The following is a 23,898-nucleotide window of genomic DNA, read 5'->3' as shown; positions in this document are numbered from 1 at the left end:
CCAGAAAGCATAACTTGCTAGTTCAATGTTTTCTCCTAAGGATTTTGAGCTGCCAAACTCACTTTCCATCTGTGGCCCATCAGCATCCAGATGGATGCTTGCAGGGTGCCTGTGGAGTTGAAGACAATTGCTGCCCATGCCTTCTGCAAGTGTGCTCCAAGGCAGTTGTTATAGTTACAGCTTTATAGCCCATGGGCACCCCAACTATGTGCACCAGTGTTGCTAATTTTAAGGTATCCTCTGATTTTAAGATCTTCCTGAAAGGTTAAGTTGCATACCCTAGCAATCAATATGTACTAACAGCCATGAGAGAGGCATGCCTCAAGAATACTTCAGTTAAATTAAAATGTAAAGAATTTCTTTTTCCCAGACACACTCAGCAATGAGCATATCCTTGCACATTTGCAAAACTCTGCTTACTACTACTTTGCACCAGCTGCTGTACAGTAAAATTCAGTGTATAAGCACCACAGCTGCATCTGAATAACAGGAGTGTGATGTGAAGTTAAGAATACAGACCATAACATATTTACATATATAATAGCAACAGTAAATAATCTTCATATTGATCAAAAACGCACAAGATCAAGATGTAATTTCCCAGAAATTACTAACAGCTTTTGCAGGTAATACCCCAGAAATTCTGCAATCCCTTGAGAATAAAGGCTTCTTTCTAATGGTTTTACAGAAGCAGTCACATCTTCATTTGCTGCCAATGGATTTCAGACAAAGTTTGCAAGACAGTACCTGGGACTGGAGCTGCCTGCTTGATCTGCATGCACGGAGTCTGAATATCCGTCACACCTTGAAAACAAACACAAAATAATTATTGGTTCTCTGCCAGCTACAGAAACTTAGCTTTTAATAACATTACAGTGCAGCTCAAACTATAAACTCATTTCTTCTTCTCCTCACGCCTTAGTCAGGGTCATTTAATGCCATAACTGCTCCATGATAGTCCAAATCTCAGAGGAAGAAGAGGATTTGAGACGTTAAGCGTACACAATTTGGAATATCATTTTCAGATAAATGGAAATAATTACAGGGAATTCAGATGTTACCATAAAAACCACAGGAAAATTACAAGAAACTCTAAATTCTAATTGCTTATAGTATACTTCACATTAACCTCAAAAATAATTAGACCCAACTAAGGATGTTTTTCTCACAAACTCACAAAAATATTAACTATGATAGACAGTCACCCTTTATGCAGCAGGAAAAAGAATCCCTAACTAAATTATGAAGCAAGAGTTAGTCTTAAAAAGTGAACTAGCAGTGTTTTTTAAGATGCCTGAACAATCATAATCAATTACTTCCTTTAAGTTACAAACAAAAGAATTATCCCTAGGCAGAAGAGAAGTCTAGATAAATATGCTAAACCACAACCACTGAGAGATGAACATGACACTGTGGCTGCATGGCTGAACTTTGCAGGATGATTTAACCTGCAAGAGCCTTACCTTGGCAAGAGCCAAGCATGAACAGCCTTTCTTCAGATAAACATGCATCCATAAGCATGCACTCCCACAGAGCCTGGTATTGCTGGGGTAAAGTCAGGGCCCTCTCCTCACCCCCAATTCATACTCACAGGGCACAGACACTAAGGAGGCCTGGATCCCTTGAAGTTTTCTGGCAGAGGAATCTCTTCATTATGGGGGAAGCAGCCTGTACTTCTGCTGACTTGTTAAATTTTGAGAACTGCCCCACTTAGAAGAGAGTACATTAAGTGACATAGCATCATAGCTCTGCATTGCAATTTGATGGCAAGGGTTTAATATATTCCTCTTCCCCACCAGTCTTCTGCTGGTGTCTATATCAAAAGTCAGACTGCAGCAAAAAATATTTAAAGGGCCACTCAAGTGTTTACACTTCCTGAATACATCAGCATATGCATGAAAGCATTTGCTGCTCACAACTGGAGCAGAGAACTACAGTGGCAGATCACTCTAGTCACACAATATTCCTGCAATGAGCGCAGCTTTCCCCATATGGCAAAACAGGATGATGGGTGAAAGACAGAGCTTGATATCCAAAATGGAAAAATTCACTGTAGAAATCTGGCTGCTTCTGGGTGCCAGTCACACCTTCCCCTCTGGCCAATACCTCACTGCCTCACAGGAAGCAGCAAGGGGTGGCACAGGACACACTGGGCATTTGAATAAGGAAGCCCAGTGTGAAAGGAACCAGGAAGCTGGCTGTAGAACTAGAAGGAATATTTCAGAGAGACAAAACAACAGAAAGAAAATGTATTGTGAGGAGACAGTACCAAGGTCAGAGCTGGATGGACAGAGCTCCCAGCACAGACACAGGAGAAGGAGAAGGTGCCACCAAGTGGGGTGTGCATCACTGGCCAAGCCACGGCCAGCAAAGTCCAGGCACCCCCTAAAGGAACAAATTCTCCCTCCTGGGTGTGCCTCAAAGAGAGGAGGTGGGAGGAAGCAGCTCTGCCACCAGTTTTGCTCCCTCTACTCTCACCAGTCACCTCACTTGGCAGCCTCCTGAAAGACCACCTTGGCAATGGGGAACACTTTCTAGAAGGACAATGGATGGCTCAACACAAGTCCAGTGGCCAAGCCAAGTCCAGTTAAGGAGCACTCTCCTTAACTGGGGAAGCTGGGCTGGCTGTAAGGACGTGATCTCAAGAGGCAGAGCTCCTAACTCAGCACCCAGCAGGTGATAGAAGTCATAAAATAAGACACAACTTATAAACATAAGCGTGTGTGACAAAATATATTTGAGTAACTGGATGGCAGCAGATAGGAAAGAAAAGCAATAATGAGTCAGAGAATACAATTACCATCATGAAATCTAAAAGATCCTGAGGAAGTTCAGAAGCAATACACTCCAAAATTTCCTACCAAAATTTTTGTCTGTGCAAGAATAAATAATAACCAGGAGGCTGAGACCTCGCTCACACAGGACAGTGTTTGAGGCTAGGACCATAGCAGGACCTTCAAAAAGATGAATTTGTGATATAATGCAAATATCTATCATTAAAGCATGGAGTGTTTTTACCTTGATTTCTTAAATAAATGTGTCTTCTGTGTTCATACCACCTGCCTGTGCCTGTCAAAGCAAACATGAACACATTCCTTTCCTCTCATCAGTACCTTGTAAATCTTGTTGTTTATCTTTACCTGTGTTTAATAGATAGAGTGATATTCAAGAGTTTGGTACATTTTTTGATTGTTTGTGGCTGTGCAGCAGAGAGGCAGAGAGACTTCTCACCAACAAAAAACTGTAGCAGCATCTTTCTCACCCCTAAACCAACAGAGAATGTGCCACAACAGAGAATGTGCCAGGTCAGAAATCCAAATGGGTTGAGGCTTACGTCGGGTAGGAGCTATCTTTTAACAAAAGCAGTGATGTGAATCCTCTCCCTTCAGTGCCCAAGCCAGCTACTGACTGATGGATATCTCTTATAAGTACATCCATTATTGATGCTATGGCATGGGCCAGAGTCAGGTCAGAGGTGGGATCCCAGCCTGGATGGAGTGCTGCTCTGACTCCAGCTAGTCTGTCTCTCTGTTTTTTCCAGGGTCTCTGGGTTAATGGGACCAGCTTCTTCAACTTTCTACCCTTTTTACCTTCCCACAAGAGCCATTTCAGACCAGAGTGAGCACTGCTCCCTTTTACTGACTTGACTTTTCAGGAGCTCACATGAGCAGTCCCAAACCAGGTTGCATGCATGGCTTGCTGGGAGCTTGGCACCCCCAGGCACTCTCCTTGTCTGGAGAAATGTTCCTGAAAGTGCTCTACCACTGGCTTGATCTCATTCAGGAAGCCCTGGCTTTGCCTTTGTCACAAATAAAGACAGAAATTGTTACATGAGGATGTCTAGATGGGCATGGCAAACTCTCTGGTTCTTCGGCTAAATCTATTTTCATCTGTTTTCAGAGATGGTCAACACAAGCAATAAGTGCTGAAATCAGTAAGAATTGTGTATCCTCAGCAGCTCTCAAAAGCAGGTGTTGAGGGACAGCTCCAAATGAGATTTAGGGAAGGTAACTCTGGAAAACGAGTTTGTTCCATGGGACAATGCTTTTCAGATATCATTGTTCACTCCCTTTGTTTTCCAAAAGCACGTTTCTACTCCTTTGTTTGGAAATATAAGATGAAACATGAAATCCCACACACAAGAACCAAGAGCAGCTGAAATGAGGGAGATCCAATGCCTCTTCATCTCCCCAAGGGCAGGGCTGGCACCACACTCCCAGCTTTTATACCTCCTGGTTTAACATGAAGCCCCACAGAGAAAAGCCATTGCCTTTGGGTCACAGAAACCTCAGGGGGGAGGCAGGCTTAGGGACTGTTCCAGGGAAATCTCTACAGGAAACAATGGATGTACTTAGGGACAGAAGAAAGGGAAGGAGAAAAAAACAAAAAACATATTATCTATAATCTGGCTATTTTTCTGTGAAGGGGGAGCAATCCATAATTTTACAGACCAATATTCATCATGAAAATAACAGAAACACAGGAAATGAAAACAAACAAGCATGCAAGCAAACAAAAATCCCTCCCTGATTTATTAGCTTAGTTTGATCTTCCCATATCTGCCCCAGTTACACAAAAAGTGTTATTAAATTTAAATATTAAATAAAGCAAGGAAATATAAGAAAATAAACTAAAGTAATATAAGAGAGGGAAATTCTTTAGATCCCTTTGAAATCTTACTTTTCCTGTAGAGGTTATGACAGCACTTAGAGATGGCTCAGATGATTACAACTTGGCCTGCTTTCAGAGTGTCCCCTGTTCCCACACCACTCAACAAACAGCTCACTGTCCAGCTGGAGTGTTTTAGATTATGAGCATTTTAGCAGTGTAAAACTCACCTAATACACAAACAAATCCATACCTAATTTTCCTCCTGAAAAACAACTTGGCTCCTTACTGCTGCAGAATCTTCCCCTAAAGCTTTTGAAACAATCAAAAGCATGCAAAGTAAAAATGCACAGAACACCAATACTGAAGTGGTTTAGACTAAAATAAGCAAAGACCGTTTCATTTGCAATAGTTCCTAGAGGGTTTGCCTTTCTAACTTTCTAATGTCCTCCCTTGTTCTGCTGTCTCTGTAAAACAACAAGAAAAATCAACATATACATCCTTATGATTATGATATGTACAAAAGGCCATCTAAGGAGTTTATGGAATTCATAACAAAGAAATGACGTTTTTGGTACTTGGCCTGTCTAAATAATGTAGAGGGATTTTTCAAAATATTTCCTAATGATTTTTTTTTCCTAACAATGCTTGTGGTAAGTACAGACTATGTGTCCTTAGAAAACAGACATGCTTGTGTTTGACAGGATCATCAGTATCAGAAATGAGCAATATTTTGACAGGAGGTTCATCCGACACTGTAAATCATGCACTTAAACCCAGCATATATTCTCCCAAAAAAGGGATTTCACTGCTAAATAGTCACAGAGCATTTAAAGGCAGCTGCTTTATGCAATCCTTCCCATGCAGGCAAAAATATATTTAGATTACGGAAAACTCAATCCAAATATATGACAGATAGCTTGGGACTTCTCACATACCACTTACAATTATTCTCTACGGTAACTAAACTCATCATTCCTGTTTAAAAATAAGGACATCTTTAAAGTGTTCACTTACTCGGCTAAAGCTGTCGTGTTGAAGGACTTATCCTGAATGCTGAAACAGAAACAAGAAAACATCAGATAAATCAGCAAGGCAGGCAGGCTCCCTGTATCCTTCTCAGTTGTAGGAACACATGCACAAACATGGCATTGCGAGGCACGTCTGTGTGCTTGCTCTGTATGCACGGCTCTACCTTGGGCTGCTCTGCACATGCTCATAATCAAGAAACCACAGGGATTAGTCCTACAACATTCACAAAGCCCAGCCAGCAGCACCCAGGATTCAGGCAGAAGTGCAGGTAGACTGTGAGGCTCAGATAGTGATCTTTTATAGCTGTAACTGTACTGTTAATAAAGACTTAGGTTTGCAAACAAGTATTTGGCATTCTATCCTTTTAATATTTGCTCTGTGTATTTGGCTCATCAAATGCAAGATTTTTTATTTAAATAGGGTTGCCCAGCTAGTTGTCTGGAGGTTTTCTTGTTTAGTAGTCTCTTACATGTTCAGTTCATGGCCAAACCACAAGGGACTCTATGGAAAAAAAAAAATCTGACAGAATGGACAGTTCAAGTATGAAAAGGTTATTAAGCTAACAGCAAGCAGTAGATGAAACCATTCCTGTGAAAGGAATAGACTGCTGTGCTCCTGCAACAAAATATTTCTGACCTGATGTAATACGTTCAGCAGGGTCAGCTCAGGATATTGCAAACTGCTGGGTTTGAGACAGCAGTGGAATTCCCCCTCCAACAACACCCCTCAAATCTAGTGAACAACACTCCTCGATCATCCTGTAATCTTAGTGCAGCAAAAAAAGAGAAAAAAAAAAACCAACCAATGAAGAATCTCAGTGCTGCATAGCAGAGATGGGATTTTGTTGTTGTTGTTGTTGTTTGGGCTGGGGGAGAAAAAGCAAAGCAGACAACGCCTTGTGAGCACTCCTGTTTGTGACAAAGGCATCTCTGAGACGCCAGCATCAAGCCGAGCAGGGATAAAGAGAGGCACCTCCTCCTCCTCCCTGCAGCAGCAGCTTGTGCCTCTGCGTGGTGTTGACACACATTTCCCAGGCAGCAGTGGCAGCCAGGAATCACACCCTGACAATTGCTTTCCTTTACCAGCAGTACTGACAATGCAGCACATCTTCCCCCATCCCAGCCTGTCTACCTCTCACACACACTGCCCGCTCTGCTATTATATTTGTACGTATAAAGCAATGCGGATAATGGCATGAGTTACCTGGGGATCAGACATCACAGCCAGTCTGCAGGGACCTCTGCCCTTCAGAGAGGACATTTTGTGAGAGAATGATGAGCAGAAAAACTAAATTTAATGGTTAGCAATGGAATCCTGCCTTAAAACTGAAATGTCAAGTTTTTTCTCCTCCTGTTTCCAGTTCTATTGCTCTGACCATACAAATGCGAAGTTCTTTATTGCTGTTCTATTTGCAGGACAGCAACTGAACAAAGGTATTCTTCTAGATGTTGTGAGAAGTAAAAATTTAATTTACATGCTAAATAAGTGGAGTGCCTTTAAAAATAAGTCATTTGATTTTTAAGGAATATATTCCAGAATGCTTAAGTGAATGCTTGACTCTTCATTTGGAATAGTTAGGCTGGGTTCACAGCTAGCACTTCAAGTGTGTCATGGAGGAATCACTACATTTTATCACAAAATCCCACTGATAAGCATCACAGCTTGGCTAGAGTAGAAATTAAAGGACTGGGTACCTACACACACTCCAGAAGAAAGGGAGCTCTTGCAAACATGACTTCTCCATCTGCGGGTGTACAATTCAAGGTCTAATTCTCTGTGAATTCATTCCCTGCGCGAACGCACTGCAGTGCTTTGATGTTATTCCTGGGAAAATAGCAGGACTGGAGATCCTTTTGTAAGGCAGGGGTGCTTTGGACCAAGGCCAAGTTTAAAGCATCATCACTTTCCTGTCATTTGTCTGGACTTTGGGCCTGAGCAGTGACTGCTACATCTCCATTAGGGAAGCACTTCACATTGCAGCCCACTCCCAAACTTGCACTAGTTTTAAAGGTAACACTGATGAGTGTAAGTGCAGAGTCTCTTCTTGTCAGGTGGTGAAACCATTCAACAAAATGAAATTTCATGCAAAACAGGCATAGTAATAAAACATGCATATAAGTAAAGGTCAGGCAAATTCAGGAGCCTTTTTCAGAGCAATGCCCCAGTCAGATAAATGGAGCCACTCTTCTCCTGGGGAACACAAGAGAGGAACTACAGTAGACTCACAGTAACATTTCTTCTTTTACCAGACGGAAGTAATTTGTCTTTAGGGGCAAACACTCATTTCAACAGCAATGTTGGCTTGGGCCCTCTTGACTGATGCCAGCTCCTTCCACCTGCTTCCCATCCATGTGCTGGGGGTGAGACTAGAGCAAACAAAGAGCCTCTGCTCTCACAAAGGAGAGCCAAAGGTGCTTGAACCTGCATCTCTACTTCCTTCTCAGTTCCAGGCATGAAGAAAACCTAGAACTGCTGTTAGCTCCTTATTTTCAATAGTGACATGCAAGCCAATTAGGTCCATAATGCTATAGGACATCACCCTTTGGCACACTGAAATTCTCAGTGCCAGATGTATTGGATCACCATATTCAGATGACATGCCAGGCTTCTCATTGTCCTCAATTGTCAAGGAAAATAAAGCTACACCTATGTGTGAAGTAAGCTTTGAACTTCTCCACCGAATAACCTTATAAGGACTTTTTATCTTGAATTCATCAGAATATGTATTTCTGAAATTCTGAAAATGAAGGTTTTTAAATCAGTTTTTCCTTTTTTCTTCTGAACAGTTTCAGTGATTCATATTTTTGCAAATCCTATGTCTAGGAAAAGACACTTTCTCTGCAGAAAATCTTCCCATTTTATATCCAGTTTTGTTCTTACCCTCTATTGCCAAGTGCTGCTCTAGCCAATATAAACATCACATGACAGCCTTTAGTTGACAACAAAAATGCCAGAGATCCCCAAAGCAAATATCTACATACATTTTGGAGATACCAAGACTCAGAAATATGTTGCTATTCACTTCTGGAAGTTTGACTAATATATTGCCTATTTATGGCTGACAGATTGGCATAGAAATTCCATTCTTTATTTGGTTTGTACCATCAGGAGAATTACTGCTGGGTCAGGAAGGAGAATGAAACAGCTTCGTTTTGCATGTAACAGAGAAACATTCAAAATACTTTATATGTTCATAAGCTCAACATGAGCTAGCAGTGAGTGCCTTACAAAGGCAGTGTAAGCCTGCAAAAGAAGAGAGAGGTAGTGAGGCAAAAGTGGGCAGGAATAGTTCTGGCTTCAGCAGAACAGGAGAGAACCACAATCAAAATGTGACAAAAAAGAAGGAGCAATAGTGAAACTCTCCAAGCTGCAGTTGTCTAAAAAGTCACACACACCCCATGCCCACCTCCCTGCAGGCTTTGTGGATCTTTGGGTTCACCTACAGAACAGAGCCTTTGCCTTAATTTTCTGAATTTTCTCATCTCACTAAATAATTGTTTTGTTTTCAGGATGTTTCTGACTCAGACAAATGATGAGGCTTTTCAAGCCTAACTACAGGATAAGGAAGAATTTGCACTGGGAATAAACTGTATTTTAAAGGGGAAATTACACATTTACAAAGAGGTCTAAGCTCTCTAAGGTTCTGGAAAAGCTACTATTTTGCATGTAATATCTACTACCCAATGAAAAACTCAGTGCAGCCTATAGGGTGTGATCAGCATTTATTGCTAGACTATTTTCTTCATTATTATTTGTTATTCCACAGAGTCCAAAGTGCCTGTGCTAGAATTGCTGCATCAAAGGCAATTATATTTTGCAGTGCAGTCAGGCCATACAAGGGACCTGCCCTGGGCCCCATGGAAGGATGTGAGAGGCATAGTGTGACACTCACACTGCAGGATGAGGAGCCCAGGACAACACCCTCTAGCTCAGGGAAGAAGTTACTCATGTTCCACTATCCAAATAAAGGGAAACTTGGAATGATCTCTCCACTACTGTCTCTCTGGATGAAGTCAAGTCATCCCTGCCAGACCTGGCTGAGCTCAGAGACTCATAAAAATACTGAGCAAATTTGTTTTTCTTGGAGCATGTGTGTTCCTGCCAAGAAACAATACCCTGAAGTGCTCCAGCCATCCTTCACTCCCTCGCTAGCTGTACCCACAAGGAGGTGCACTGAGTCCCACCTGTTTGCATACACAGAGTTTGCTGCCACGAACACCTTCAGCTCCCCTGCTCTGAGGAAGAGCTAAATATGCTTCCTTGGCAGGTCACACTGCTACTTCTGAGGCCACATTTCTGACTTTTCTTTAAGCAGTAAAGCAGTAACTCATTTCTGACTTTAGCAAGCCTGTTGTCTTCCCACACACAGGATTTTCTTGAGGGGTAAAGGCAGGAATCATTGTGCAATAAAATGTTAGCACTGGGGATGGCTCCAGTGCCTTGCCCTTTCTTTAGAAGTGATCCTGCAGGATACTTCTGGTGTTTTCCAATCTGTAAGGCATAAACCAAGGAGCTGCCATGTGAAAGAGGAGTCACATGCTCTCTCCTGTAGTGAAAAATACTGAGTGCTACATGCTGCAGCTCAAAATATTCATGTGTTCACCGACTTGCTTTCTTGATGAGCAGCCTGCCTTTTTATGGGCAAGATTCTCCAAGACATAGCAAACATCTCAGGAGAAATTAAACTAAAATACAGCAGTTATGTGTAGGAGCTGCCTGGTGAGCACTCAGTCTGGCTTCTACATCTTTGACTTTCTCTGTGACCTAATTAGGACATCATCTGAGAAAGGAACCTGGGGGAAACAGCACACAGCTGATCTTGCTCTGTGTCTCAAAATGAACTGACAGACTCATGCAGGAACAGACTCCAGCTGAGCATAGGTGTAGACAGACTTATCATAATCCAGTCCAGGGAAATTCCATAAGGTGCCTTTCTTTTGGGTTGGGTAAAACTCGGTGCACGTGCACAGACCTTCAGGGCATGAATATATATATATATATATATATATATTCTGAAGATATTTCAGTGTGCAATCAAACAGCACATAATTCCTGGCTCAAACCTTTTAAACAGTAGGCCCATGAACCCCATACACGCTCCCATAGTACATCCAAGTTTGCACTGAGGGGAGCACATCTACCCTGTAGCTCAAAAGGCACAGATCCCTGCTCTTTTAAAAGGAAAAGTATTATGGAGCTACACAATTTTGTGCAGTTTGTGGACCACTACAGTCCCATAGCTTGATCACATTTCTGCAGCCCAGGTGCACATACCTCAGCAAGCACCAGCAGTGGCAGTGGAAGAGCGGCCACCAGCACAGGGAACTGCTGGAGCAGGGAGCACACACCAAGCTCTACTGGAAGGCTACACCATTCCTGGTTCCCTGCTCAAACAGCACCAGCTGATGGCATACAGGCCTCTGCTTTGAGGAAGACTGCTAAGCAGGAAATATAGAACCATGCCTCTAATTTTGTTATTAAAGAACAAGTTGTTTCATGGAGTCCCATCAGCTCTGCTGAAAATCTCTGTAGAGATGCCCCAGAGTCATTATCCAGCACTTACAGGGCTGCATGATGAGCCCAGCTGTACCAGCCCAAGTGATGCTACTGACTGAGCTCCTACTCAGCTGCAGCAATCCTGTGCAGATAATACCACCACAGATGACAAAACTCTTTCCAGCAGGTTTACACCAAAGTCAGGCTAGGCTCAACACAACACTAATTCATAACCAGTTTTTTCTTTCAATATTGCAAGATGAGGAAAAATATACATATACCTTTAATTTTTATGTTCATTCCAAACATCTATTCACAGAATCATATACCTGAAAGGTTTCAACATTTGGCTTTTTCACAGCTGCCTGCAGCAGCACACTCACCTATGAGGTACTTTGCAGGTCTTGCTCAAGCTCCTTCATGTAACTAGCAGACCAGTTCATACTACCTATCATCACCTGTAGCTTTATCTTCCCAGCATCAGAGAAGGCAGAATGATATAAAACAAAATACCAATCTAGAGGACATGTATCAAAACCAACCTAAAGCAATAGTGGTCTAATTTCAGAGCTCATTCTCAGTGACATACAGAAGCACCTCTTTAATTAGCATTGTCCAAGAGTTCCATTATCAGCAATTATGCGTTTTCAGAGGACACCTGGCCTTCCCTCCAAGCATCACTGTGCACCACATGACACTCACTGATTAGTCCTACTGATATCTGAGGACAGGACAGGTAACATCAAAAACAGATTTGCCATGAAGCCTCTCATGCATTTTTCTAGTTTGCAAAACCTGTGATGGGTATTTCTACCCTCTGACCACCAGCAGAAAACATCCAGAGGCTGCTCTCAGAGGGCTGGGCAGCTGTACCAGGGGGCCATGCAAAGCTTCGCTAATTGTACCATCCAAGGATGCTGCCCACAGTATTTATATCCCAGTAGGACTGATCCCTGTGACCACATGTGCCTGAATTTTGGGTATGAAGACAGACTCTCCAAGCTCCTGAATATTTTCTTTCTCAAGAGCTTACTTCCTATTTTTGTTGCACTGCAGGAAAATCTGATATAGACAGATTATGAACTATTAATGTATAAACTAACCCAGGACACGAAATTTAAAATTACACCATTACGTGAAGCTTATGTCATTTAACAACTACTTTATGCATTTAGATAACATTCAGAGAACTCTGAATAATCACTACTGTTTGTGTGACTGAAGTTGAGAAAGAGAATAGCAATAAATGCAGTTATAAAAGTATAACCTGTAACTAAAGTCTCCTGTGTCATAATAAATAACCAGAACTGCTTCTCTTTTGGAAACAAAAGGAAATACAGACAGTAACACATGTATGTTTAGCAGTGGATTTAGATTTACTCTGCATTACTCTGAACACATGAAATGTCTGAAAACCTAAAGATAATACTCCTTCCTACGTTAAAAACAGGGAAAAGCAAGGAGTCTCCATTTGCACACATCAGATACAACTGTGCAAGACATGGGATCCCTCAGGGAACTTTTTAAGTCCATTCACTGCAGTCTGTTTCTATACATATAAATCTTGTTATTCTTCTGCCAAGTGCTTAATTAATTTCAGGGATTACTATGGTCAGAGGAGAAGCTGATGTCATTTAGTCAAAATTGATGTAATGTGTTTATTTATATGCTCCTTTCTGAACTTACATCAATAAATAAAAACCCAACAGATCCAGCTTCTCACAGGCCTCTCTGGAGCCCATTCTGAGCCATGGAAAAAAAAAAATCCTACAAAGAACTCCATGTAGTCAACTTATTCCTGGCTGTCAATAAATATAAACCAAACAGATCCAGCTTCTCACAGGCCTCTCTGGAGCCCATTCTGAGCCATGGGAAAAAAAAAAATCCTACAAAGAACTCCATGTAGTCAACTTATTCCTGGCTGTCAATTCAGACATAATATTTCTTCCCAACCGTCTTAATCTCAGAGAAAGGAAAAGCTGTCCACATGTCAGAAAAGAAAAGAATGTGGTGGACAAAAGAAAGAAAGCTCACATTGGGGAATATAATAGGAAGGCACAAGCAAAACCCAGAATAAATCCAGCATATGTAAGCAAGCGGTCCCAATGTAAAACACAGCTATGGTGGGCAGCTGAGGGAGATCTTCTGGGCATTAACTCATCCATTTTTGTGGGGGTTTATAAAGCTTCAGTTTCATTCTCATTTCTGCCATGAAAAGTCCATGGTAACAAATCCTACTTTTTTTTTTCCAAGTTGTTTTCTGAATTATTATTCACTAAAGGTGCAGCCAGTGACATTTGAAACCCACTGATTCAGGCCATTAACTTTTCTAACATCATGATCCATTGACATCAGAAACATCAGAAACATCTCATCTGTTATATCATATTCCCCTGCACTTGTATTTCACTGAAATGCTGTGAATAAGCCACCAAATATTGGCAGCCACAGTCAGTGGTCAATTCCTGCTCAGCTTCCACCTTGCTGTTTTAATTTCTTCTGCTAGGAAATAGTCCTCCTCTGTTTGGTTTCTATTTCTATGCAGGCTCATGCTCTGTGCTTCTGTCCCACCATGCACTATTTTAGTTTACCAGCACAATCCACAGCTCCTCAGCACAGATATAAGTTTGTTCTTCCAAATTCTGAGAATATTTTTAGCTTTCAAGACACTTTGCGTTGCTTTGGTTTTATTTGATTTGGTTTTGGTTTGTTTTTTTATTCCCCAGTAATTGTTTCTTTTATATTGAGGGAAAGACAGAGGAAACTGCATTTCACCCAAATGTCCATTCTCAACACAGTGTCTTGCAACACAATAAAACAGCCAGGACTGGTCACAACACTCTATAGAAACTAAATAATACAATCCTGTTACTAATATTCAACTTTGTGGCATTGAATCAGCACCCTGCAGAAAATATAAGAAAATGGCACATGTCATAAAGCATAAATGTCTTATACACATATTCAAATTTATTTTCTCATTAGAAGAGAAGACTTAGAAGGATTTTCTTTTGCACAGTGGTACTTTGGGGAGGAGAGGAACCTGTGGTAGTCACTGGAACAAGGGCCAAATTTCTTTACAAAGCTGAGGAAATATCCACATAACCACACACCATCTGTGCTCTTGCCTTTTTATTCTCCTGCTGCACTCCTCCTGCTTAATGTGTGTGTGTGTTTATCTTGTGGGCTGGCTTGGCTGCCAGGCTCAGAGGTGTCCTGAGGCAGCACCGAGCACAAGCCTGTGCGCAGACATGCCCTGTGCCAGGGCCATCAGGACCTCTCCTTAGGGAACGAGTCTGTTGCCCCAGACACCAGGATCTGAGCCCTGGCATAGCCAGGCCACAAGTGATTTATCATCCATGGCACCACAGTGAGGTTCTACCAGCAGCCAATCTTCATGGGTATAAGTTTAGTACTTGTTTCCAACTCCTACGAGGAGATGCTCTTCCAAGGACCAGAACAAACCTCACTGAACAAGACTTTGCAGAAGAGCTTTCTTCTCCTGACTCAGAGCATCTCACAGGGGTCTCCACAATCAGCTCTCTGAAGTGCTGTAGCACACAGAGGGCAGCACTCAGCCCTTCTGTTGTGCGTTCATTATTCGCCTTTTCAGTACATTATTTGTTTGAACATGTTCTCATCCCACGTTTACGACATATTTTAAGGTTCAAAAAGAATCTGAAAGCAGTCATTTTCTCTGGGAAGACCTTGTGCCACTTTACAATAGCTGCTGACACTGGACAAACGATCCCCTTTACGTAAATGTGGCCCCAATGCAAACTATTTGTGGCTTGGATATTTCCTGTATGGATCTGCTGAAAGGGAGCAGAACCATGTGGGAAAGAAATTGGTGCAGAATGCAGCTTTACTGCTTCGCTATCTATTGCAGAAGGGCAGCGTACATTACTTCTCCCTTTTGAAACATTTAAATCCTTTGTTGCAAAGCACATCAAGCGTTCTTAATGACATGATCACATTTTCTATCTTAAGTCCCCTGACCCTTTGATAAACTAGAGAAAATTGGTTTCAGTTTTATACTACTCAGAGAGTAGTAAATATAGGAAAGACATTTTCATTCTAATTTTAATGATATTTTCCGTCTAGCAGTTCTCCAGCATCAATCAGAAAGATACCAATCACAGAAAAATGTTCTATTTCTAGGTGAGCTATTCATTTTTAGAGAGAGTTTGAGTATTTATAAAATTTTTCAGAAGCAGAGCCAGTGAAAAACAAAACCTAGTGCTTTAAAACCTGACTGTAATATATTTCCTTTTTTTTTTTTAAGATTACGTGGAAAGGACATCTTGCCTTTATATTAACCAAAATGTTGACAGTACTTATTAAAAAAGAGCAATGAATACTGTAGTCTAAATGTAGGCATATTCAGGAATATTCAGAGCTACAGTATCTTCCCTCTCTTTGCTGAAGCTTGAAGAAGTGCATCCTACACTTCCTAACCCAAATCCAGGCTCTCAAACCCACATTTAAGCACCTACACATTTTCAGACTATTTTTAGGTAGCCATTAAGTTGAAAGCCCTTGGCCAGTACACACACGGCTAATTCAGTGTCTGGGATGATGGTTGTAAAGGCTCTAGGATTATGCCTAACACTACAGCTGTGTTGATGCATGCTCTCTATAAATATAGAAAAAAAATCCTCCAACACACCCAAACTCAGCTCCAACAGTTATTAAGGCACCAACCCAGTTACCATCTCAGGGCATATTTGTTCTTCTCTCCCACCCCCTCATTTTTCCTGTCCCTCACAGATCTTGTCAGCTCTCATTAACTACCCCAAAGTTCCTGCCTCAGCCCCTCTGGGTGTGCAGGGGATAATGCCAGCCAGGATAACTCTGAGTCTTTCCTACCAGCTCCACAGAGGCGGTGCCTGTCATGGGTTAGTAGTGAGGGCCCTTGCTCTCTTTTCTCTCCCCTCAACACAACACTTGAGAGATTTCACATCACTTGTATCATGCAACCAACCACTCAAGTGTTTTGAGAGAATGGGCTGAAAAATAACTTTATAACCTGCCCAATGGGTAAATGTGTTCAGAGCAGGGAAAAGACATTCTCCAAAGCAGTACAGTTCTTACCACAGCATTACTCATAGCTGCGTGGAGAAACAGGAAAACCTGATCATCTATAGCCACCAAAGAGTGATCATGACTCAATTGGAGTGACTCACAGTTCTGACTAACCTGTTTAACAGCTCTTTTTAAAAAGAATCACTTTTGAAATAATTCCTGTCTGTTCTTCCTCAATTGCCTTCCACTGCACAGTTTTAAAGTGATTGCCAAAGCACAATCACAGTGCAGATCTAAGCAAACCACAATGATGCATAAATGTATCTTAAAGCCTTAAATAAAACATCTAGTTAATAAGTGTTAGGCAGATGTATTTGTCTAGAACCTAGCAGTTTACTTCTTAGCCAAACATAAGGCAAATCCAGCTGAATGCCAGGCTGGGAGGATGGAGGGTTGAGTCATGCTCTGCCAAGTGCCTGTATCCAGCCTGCAGGTGCACTGCACTCCTCACATTCCTGCTCTGTGCAGTGAATTTCCAGCAAAATAAAAAAGTAGCTGAGTCCTCACCCAGAAGAAAATGCAGCTGGAGTCAGGAACAGCAATGCTTTTAAGGAGAACTTGAGGAGCTGTCACCTCCTAGAATAAAGCAGCTTGCATTTTTAAATCAATAGGGATATTGTAATAGATATAGAAGTTTAGAGTTCATTATTAGCCCACTGTTCAATACAGGGTAAATATTCCTCCTTATACACCATTACAATGGATCCTCACTATCAAAAATGTTTATAAAATCATAACTACTATTTCAATCCGTAATCCAGAGTAGACCAATTAATTTATTAATAGCTCATTCTTATAAATAGTCATATTTCAAAGAGCAAACAGGTAGGAGAAAAGTAACCAAATGAAACCCATTCTCCAAGTGCATCATCAAAGACAGGGGTTTTCTAAATTCACCAGTTACCACAAAGTGTCCTGTCAGCAAATGAGGCTCATATTCACTCAAAGGAGCCAGAACTAACTAAAAAGGCTGGGAAATCAGCTGAAGAGACATGCAGAAATTGCCCCTTTTATGGTGCTGTAATTCATCTGGTATTCTACTCTATCTCTTGGAGAGTCTGCAGAGGTCCCACATTTCAAAATTACACTTAACATCTAAAACTACACATGCAATAAATCATCCATGTAACATTGCTCAAGAGTCACTAAGCAGCTTTATCTGACACTGCCACTAATGGAAAAGAGGATTAATGGGCTTTGCTATTATTTATTACCTCCCCTTGACTATAGAAAATCCAGTTGTTTTCCCCAAGTTGAATGCTGAATGCCTTGACCCAAATCCCTGCTTACAGCCTTAGGTAACAACAAACAGAAATGTTGTCATTTCAAGGGTTACACAGTAACCAAGGACAGATTAAATTTAATCCATACTGAAAGTACAATTTGATTGATGCATGGATTGATTGACAAGTGCAGAGGATCAGTCAAGCATCTCTTTCTGCTGTCTGGAAGAAAGTTCCGTGCCATTTTTTTCACAAAATGTTTACTTATGTGTGCTGATGAACTCCTGGTTTTCCACTGTCCCCATCATCCTCACTCTCTTGCTTGTGCAGTGTATACTTTTAAACAGATCTGGAACTGTTCCACACTAAAAAGTATGATTAAGTGATTACAAGTAATGCAGCAGTCATTGTAATAAACCATTTAATCCACCCTTTAGGAGTTTCATCTGATGCATCAAAGCTGCAGAGCCTCTGTACATAACAAATGCACAAATATTCAAATACCTTTTGATTCACAGCAATATAAGACTATAAAGCATTTCCCTCCGTTTATTTTTAAGAGGTGATCATTTAATTTCCTTGGAAAATTACACTATGCATAAACTGTATGATGCAGCCCTGCATTCATTAATATTTCATTTGTTGGCAGAAGGCAGCTCCAATTTTCAAAATCCATTATGAATGTAGGGAATGATGCCCATGAAAGAGTGAGTCACAACACTGCTGCCACTTGAAATAAGTCATCATCATCAACATTTTTCATAATGTCTTCTGATCTGTGCAAAAAATAACTTTCCACTTAAATAGGAAAAGTTTGACAAAACTGGAAGCATATGTTTCAGATATAATCTCAAAAATAATGACCTTTTCAGATATAATCTCAAAAATAATGACCTTTTCTGATATTTTTAAAAGCAGTCTTAACAAAATGAGATATTAATTATCAGCAGCATTCTGCTTTCACAAAGTGCACAACCAGAATAACACCAGGACACGCTCACTCCCATGGCAGTGAGATTACACACAGAACATTACGTACCCACATACAAAAGAATTACTACAAATTTCAGAGAGATAATCAGGAATTCCTAAAGACCTCAGTCAGCTACCCAGACAGGCTTTTATTACCTGGCTGCATTACAAAAGTCTGCAAAACCTGCAAGGGAAAAGTCCCAGCAGCTACCCTTGCTCTTAACTCTTGAACTCTGTCATACAGAGAATTACAGAGGAATTCACCACCAGCAGTGCAGCTCCTCTGCCCCCAAAGCTCAGGCATGAGATGTGCCCAGAATATTCAGCAGCACTCAGCCCCAGTCCTCACCCAGGCATTTCCCTGGAAAGCCATTTGTGTTTTAGATGGGAGACTCCTCCCCATGGAGCTCCCAGGAGATGCAGAGCTGGATTAGCCTTCTGCAGCAGAAAGTTCTGCTGGGCTGCACAGACATCCCACATTTGCCTTGCCATCTCCTACATGGTCATACTTTCTTCACCTGCCTCATTTCCCACCTGCAAAGCTGCTGGTCTCCTCAAACTCTCAGGAGCACAAATCTTAGAAGTTGTTACTTAAGGGGTCCCCTCTGCAATTAAAGATTTTAAGGAAATAACCTCAAAACTTCTAATCTATAAGCAGACTGCCTCGCTCTTCGACGAGTCAAAAGGAGAAGAGCAGCATATCTGCTTCCAACCTAGGCTCATTGCCATCATTTTAAATTGTCATTGTAGCATTGATGTAGACAAAACTATCTATTTCTTGGTACAGAACAGCCATCTATGCCATGAAACAGCCTAGGAATCTGAAAAACTACAAAATTCCCATAAGTCAAGCCACCATCCAGACATCTGTGTTTCTATATAAGGTTCTACAGTGTGCAGTTTTCAGAATATAATTTTTGCTGCTGGTTAGGTCAACAAGACCTCAGAATTCACCCAGCTGTAATATTAGAAACAACCACACAACTATGAGTATCTGAAAACCTGTCATTAATCTACTAACCCATCCATGTAAATCCATTTTAGATACCAGCACTTGCATAATTAAGTGCCTTCCATTACTCACACAAACTTAAATTAAAAACATATCAGCACCATTTGAATCCAACTTCATATGGAGCTTCATATAGAGTTCATTTTGATCTGTTTCTAGCATGACTTTGCTAAATCCCTAGAAATTGAATATGAGCTTGAATATTCTTTTACAATTGCTATTCAAAGTAAGATCAAAACTGGAAATGAGTGGTGTCATAAATGAAGGGATGAAAAAAAGTGGTGTTGCTTTTTTAAAAATCAGTCTAAGAAAACTGGAGGGGACAGAAGAAAGGTGATTGCCTGGCAGAAACCTGCTGATGCTCTCTGGTTTACTGACACCCGGTCAGAACCTGCTAAAACCCTCCTTGTTCCACACACCATGCATGTTAACAAGCCTCTTGACTTGTGGAATCAGAGCCAGGCTAAGTACAAGATTAAAAAAGGAGAAACAGCCCTGCTCTTGCATCTGAAAAAATAATTAGAAGTTAATGAATTTTTTGAGTGTGAGCAGAAATTAAACCCATTAAAATATCACAAAAAGCACAAGTACCTCAGGTCACGGTTGTCAGGAAGGCTGACAGAAAGTGAGTTGGTCAAGTGAGCTGCTAAGAGGCACTGAAAGAAAACAGAGGGAGAGGGTGTTGAACTTAGAAAAGACAGAGAAGTGAAAAGACTGAACTTCTCATAAACACAGAATGAATTAATTATGACAGCAGAAATATTAGACAAGGATAAAAAGTACTGATAAGAGCCAAAGTAATTTATCTTTCCAGTCTTTATAGAGACACAGAAATCTGGTTTTTTCCCTCCAAAACCTGTAATAAAGTTCTGCAAACCAAACTGTTTGATGAAACTTTTTGTGAGTGACCTGTTCTTACTGAGCAGTGTAAAGACACTGCCATGCTTGACATCTTTTCCAGCTATAGCTAAAAATAGTCTGTCAGGTCTCTTAAAATTTGTAAACTTAATCATTCCAAGGCAGAAGTCTGGACTGGTAAATATGCTTGATTTATTTTGTATTCCATTCAAAAAAATCAGGGATGTTACACCATCTTTTTCGTTGAATTGATGTTCAAACACAAAAAAGCCATCTGGAAATTCCAGCTATGGAGCCAAGACCAGGGACTGCTCTTTAACCTCAGCACCCAAGAGAGCGAGGACTCAAAGCCTAGGAAATAGACACACAGACAGCAACATATGCAAACAGGAAAACACAATCTGCATTTCTCCTTTGTTTGCATATTCATCAAACTGCATTTCTGTATCTGCAAATGATCAGTTGTTGTGTAATTATTAATTCCATTCTAATATTCATCCAATCATGATAAAACTAATGCCAATTCTATGTAAAACTGACTTTTTTGTGTGCATCAGTTTTGATTTTCTGGTAGTTTGCTGGTACTCTAGGGTTAGAATATTCTATGGAGTACAGTTTATAACAACCTCTGTGAGTCTGAAACAGTTAGAAATAGTTACAACACTGACTGATAAGAATTCAAATTAAAGTTAGAATTATCATAAAATTAAAAACTTTTTGTGTACCCATTTTCCTTTCTGGATGTGATCAAAACCAGTTTGACTTCAAAAAAGAAGTCATTTATTAACAGAATTGTGTGACAACTTTTTCACGTGCAGATGGGTATAAGATGTATACTGTGATTTACATCAGCCAGAGAGAGATTTTCATTTTAATTAATTCTCTCCTATTGCCAGCTCAAATTTGCAGATGTTGTAGGCTTTCAGCCTAAAACATAAGCAGAAATTCTGGCATGTTCGATGTTTGGAAAAAATTCATATCTGCAATGATAGAGGCTAAACAGATAGGACAGATGGGCAGATGAAACCAAGGGACAGAAATAAATTATATTTTATTGTTACCTGCAGAAGAAAAAACCTTGCATGGGTTTCTAGAGCTAAACCAAAACCACACTTTTCAGAACTCCATCACTTAGTCATCAGTGACAAACTGATGAAAAAAGAAGTGAAAAGTACCAACACAGTACCTATTTTTATCCAAAATAAAACATTTCCCTTTGCAGATTTTTTTTTTAGAGGAAAAATTCTGAATAGTCCATGCAGGGATTTACAAGGAAAAAATAAGAAAAGAGATACTTACCCTCTCCCTCTATTTTCAGCCCCTCAACATCCTACCATCCCCATAATTAATGCACAAACCAGGAGCCACAGCTCAATCTGTCTGTCCTGGAGTGTGAATACGAACTTCAGCTGTTCATTCCAAAGAGTCTGCCCCAAACTCTGGGCTGCAGAGATCTAATCACTCCTGACCTCCCCTGTTAAACTGCTCCAGTTTGTACCATAATTCAACACAAGGGAGGATTAGGCCTCTGCATGCATCTCTTGGTTTAATGACACCCAATTGCACTCATGAATCCCATTCCCCAAACCTAAACACTACAGAAATGCTTCCATATCTTGGAAAATAAAAATTACCTGGGGAATTAGGGACTGGTCTTTTCACCAAATGCAATGTGCATAAAACTGTACTCTTTAGTCAGTCTCTCATTCTTTTTACAAGGCACTGTCAAGCTCAAAGACACATCGCTGAACAGAAACACAGCCAAGTCATTCTCTGGCTGGAAATGCCCCAGAACTGAGAGAGTTTTTCAGGAGATCTGGTGCTGTTCTGCTTCCTGAAGGCATCCTGACATACAAGGGTGTTCAATAAATGTGTTCATCACTCGTGGGGAGGAAAGTCATGCCCTGAGCTCCTCTCCTAGTCTTAGCACACCACTGAAACAAGTAGATACTCCTCTGGAGGATGAGGGAAAGGTGTGCCAACCTTTTTCCACAGAACTTTTTCAGACAAAATGAAAAGCTCACTGCCATTCAACACACCAAGCAGCCAATGCTCTCCCTCAGCAGGTTATTAAACAGATATTTATAAAGTGTTTTGCACAGAAATCCTAGATTATGAATTTCATTTGAGAGAAGTTCTTTATTTAGGGCAGTGATATAGAAAGTAGTAACAAGTCCACTTTACCAATGGAATTGTATTTCTTCTAGTCTGCTCATTGCATAGACTGAAAAGAGGATGCCACATAAACAGCTATGAATAGAGATGCATCCAGTTTTTCTAATATTCACCATTAAAAGCACCAAAGATTTAAAACTGGCACCAGAACTCAGTGGCACTAAGTTTAATATTGTGACTGTTTGCAATAACTTTTAGGAGCAACATCCTTTTACAGTGCTCATTAGAATTCTAATGGAACTCAGTAGCACTGAATAATAAGTGTGCATAAAGATGCTTTAAGGTCAAATCCAGCATACATCAATGAATAGAAAGGTCATAAAGTGAGAACCAGATGGGATGGAAATTTACTTTTGCCTGACATAAGTCAGAACTGTTGGTGAAGGGTTTATTCCCAGGGATTTAAACAAAGGAGATGTTCTTCCTGCCTGGTGTACCATATGCATTTTCACTCAGTATTTCACATGGGACAGGTGAATCACAGGTGTCTTGATGTTCCCTCATGGAAAACCTTGACTCGTCTTCCCAGGTCCTACTAAAAACCTTAGCACAACACTCCTGTAAGCAACGAGCACTGAGGAACACAAAACTGATTGGCTTATTAACCGATATAAATATTTTCAAGGCAATATTTGTTTAAAATAATGAAGCCATAAGCAGCATGGCCTGGAAACACTCCAATTTACAGCAAGCTGTGCCCAGCACACCTGCAGAGAGCTGTGGCAGGGCAGCTGATGCAGCTCTGTACATTAGGAGCTGCATGCCACATGCAATGCGTGCACCACATCTCACAGAAGCAGAGCAGGGCTGCTACCAGGCCCCTCAGCCCCAGCACCCTCCAGGCTGCCAGGTGCTGCAATGCAGACTTGTTCTGCCTGCCTAGATGCTCTGTGGGAAATTGATCCTGCTTATTTATGACCACTACACTGTCAGAGCATCAGGAGCTGTTTTCTCAAGTCCTAGTGATGTGCTCCATTAATTTTATTGAAACATAAATTTCACATTAGAGTTTTGATCTCTCATTTTGACAAAGACATTAATTCTCAGGCAGAAATTTTTCATGAAGCCAACATTATTTCCTGCTAGGATACTGTATATGTTCTCTATTTCAAATTACAGAGAGCCTCCATACATTCCAATGATATAATATGCCCTGTAATACCTTTATGTACAGTCTGCAGTCCCAGAGTCCCTAAATTATTCATCATTATGTGCTTCAGAAGCAGAATTTGTTCATATCTCTTTAGATAGTTGGAAGCACTGTAGCTGTATTTAACCCATTCCACACACTAGCAGTGCTCATTTGGTTAATGATAAGCAGAATAAATAAGTCTTCTATTTCGGTCCTCACATTCACATGCTAAATAAATCTAAGAGGTCTAAACCACCCAATTTCACTTTCAGTTCAAGCCTTGCAAATATGGACATCACAAAAGC

At 40.8% G+C, this 23,898-nt stretch overlaps 1 protein-coding gene across 1 annotated transcript in view; it reads right to left on the bottom strand.

Annotated features, from left to right (window-relative positions):
* FAM13C (family with sequence similarity 13 member C) overlaps window positions 1–23,898 on the bottom strand; it is a gene marked incomplete at both ends in the record, with an annotated part of 111,724 nt that overhangs the window by 39,541 nt on the left and 48,285 nt on the right. Inside the window, 2 exons of the mRNA XM_084210334.1 lie at window positions 748–804; window positions 5,626–5,664. Coding sequence (XP_084066460.1) covers window positions 748–804; window positions 5,626–5,664 — 96 coding nt within the window. The remainder of the gene's footprint in view (window positions 1–747; window positions 805–5,625; window positions 5,665–23,898) is intronic.

Source organism: Fringilla coelebs (assembly GCF_963513975.1).
Source record: "Fringilla coelebs genome assembly, chromosome: 8".
NCBI classification, from domain to species: domain Eukaryota; kingdom Metazoa; phylum Chordata; class Aves; order Passeriformes; family Fringillidae; genus Fringilla; species Fringilla coelebs.
The sequence above is the reverse complement of the archived record's forward strand: the minus strand, read 5'-3'. Positions and strand labels throughout refer to the sequence as shown.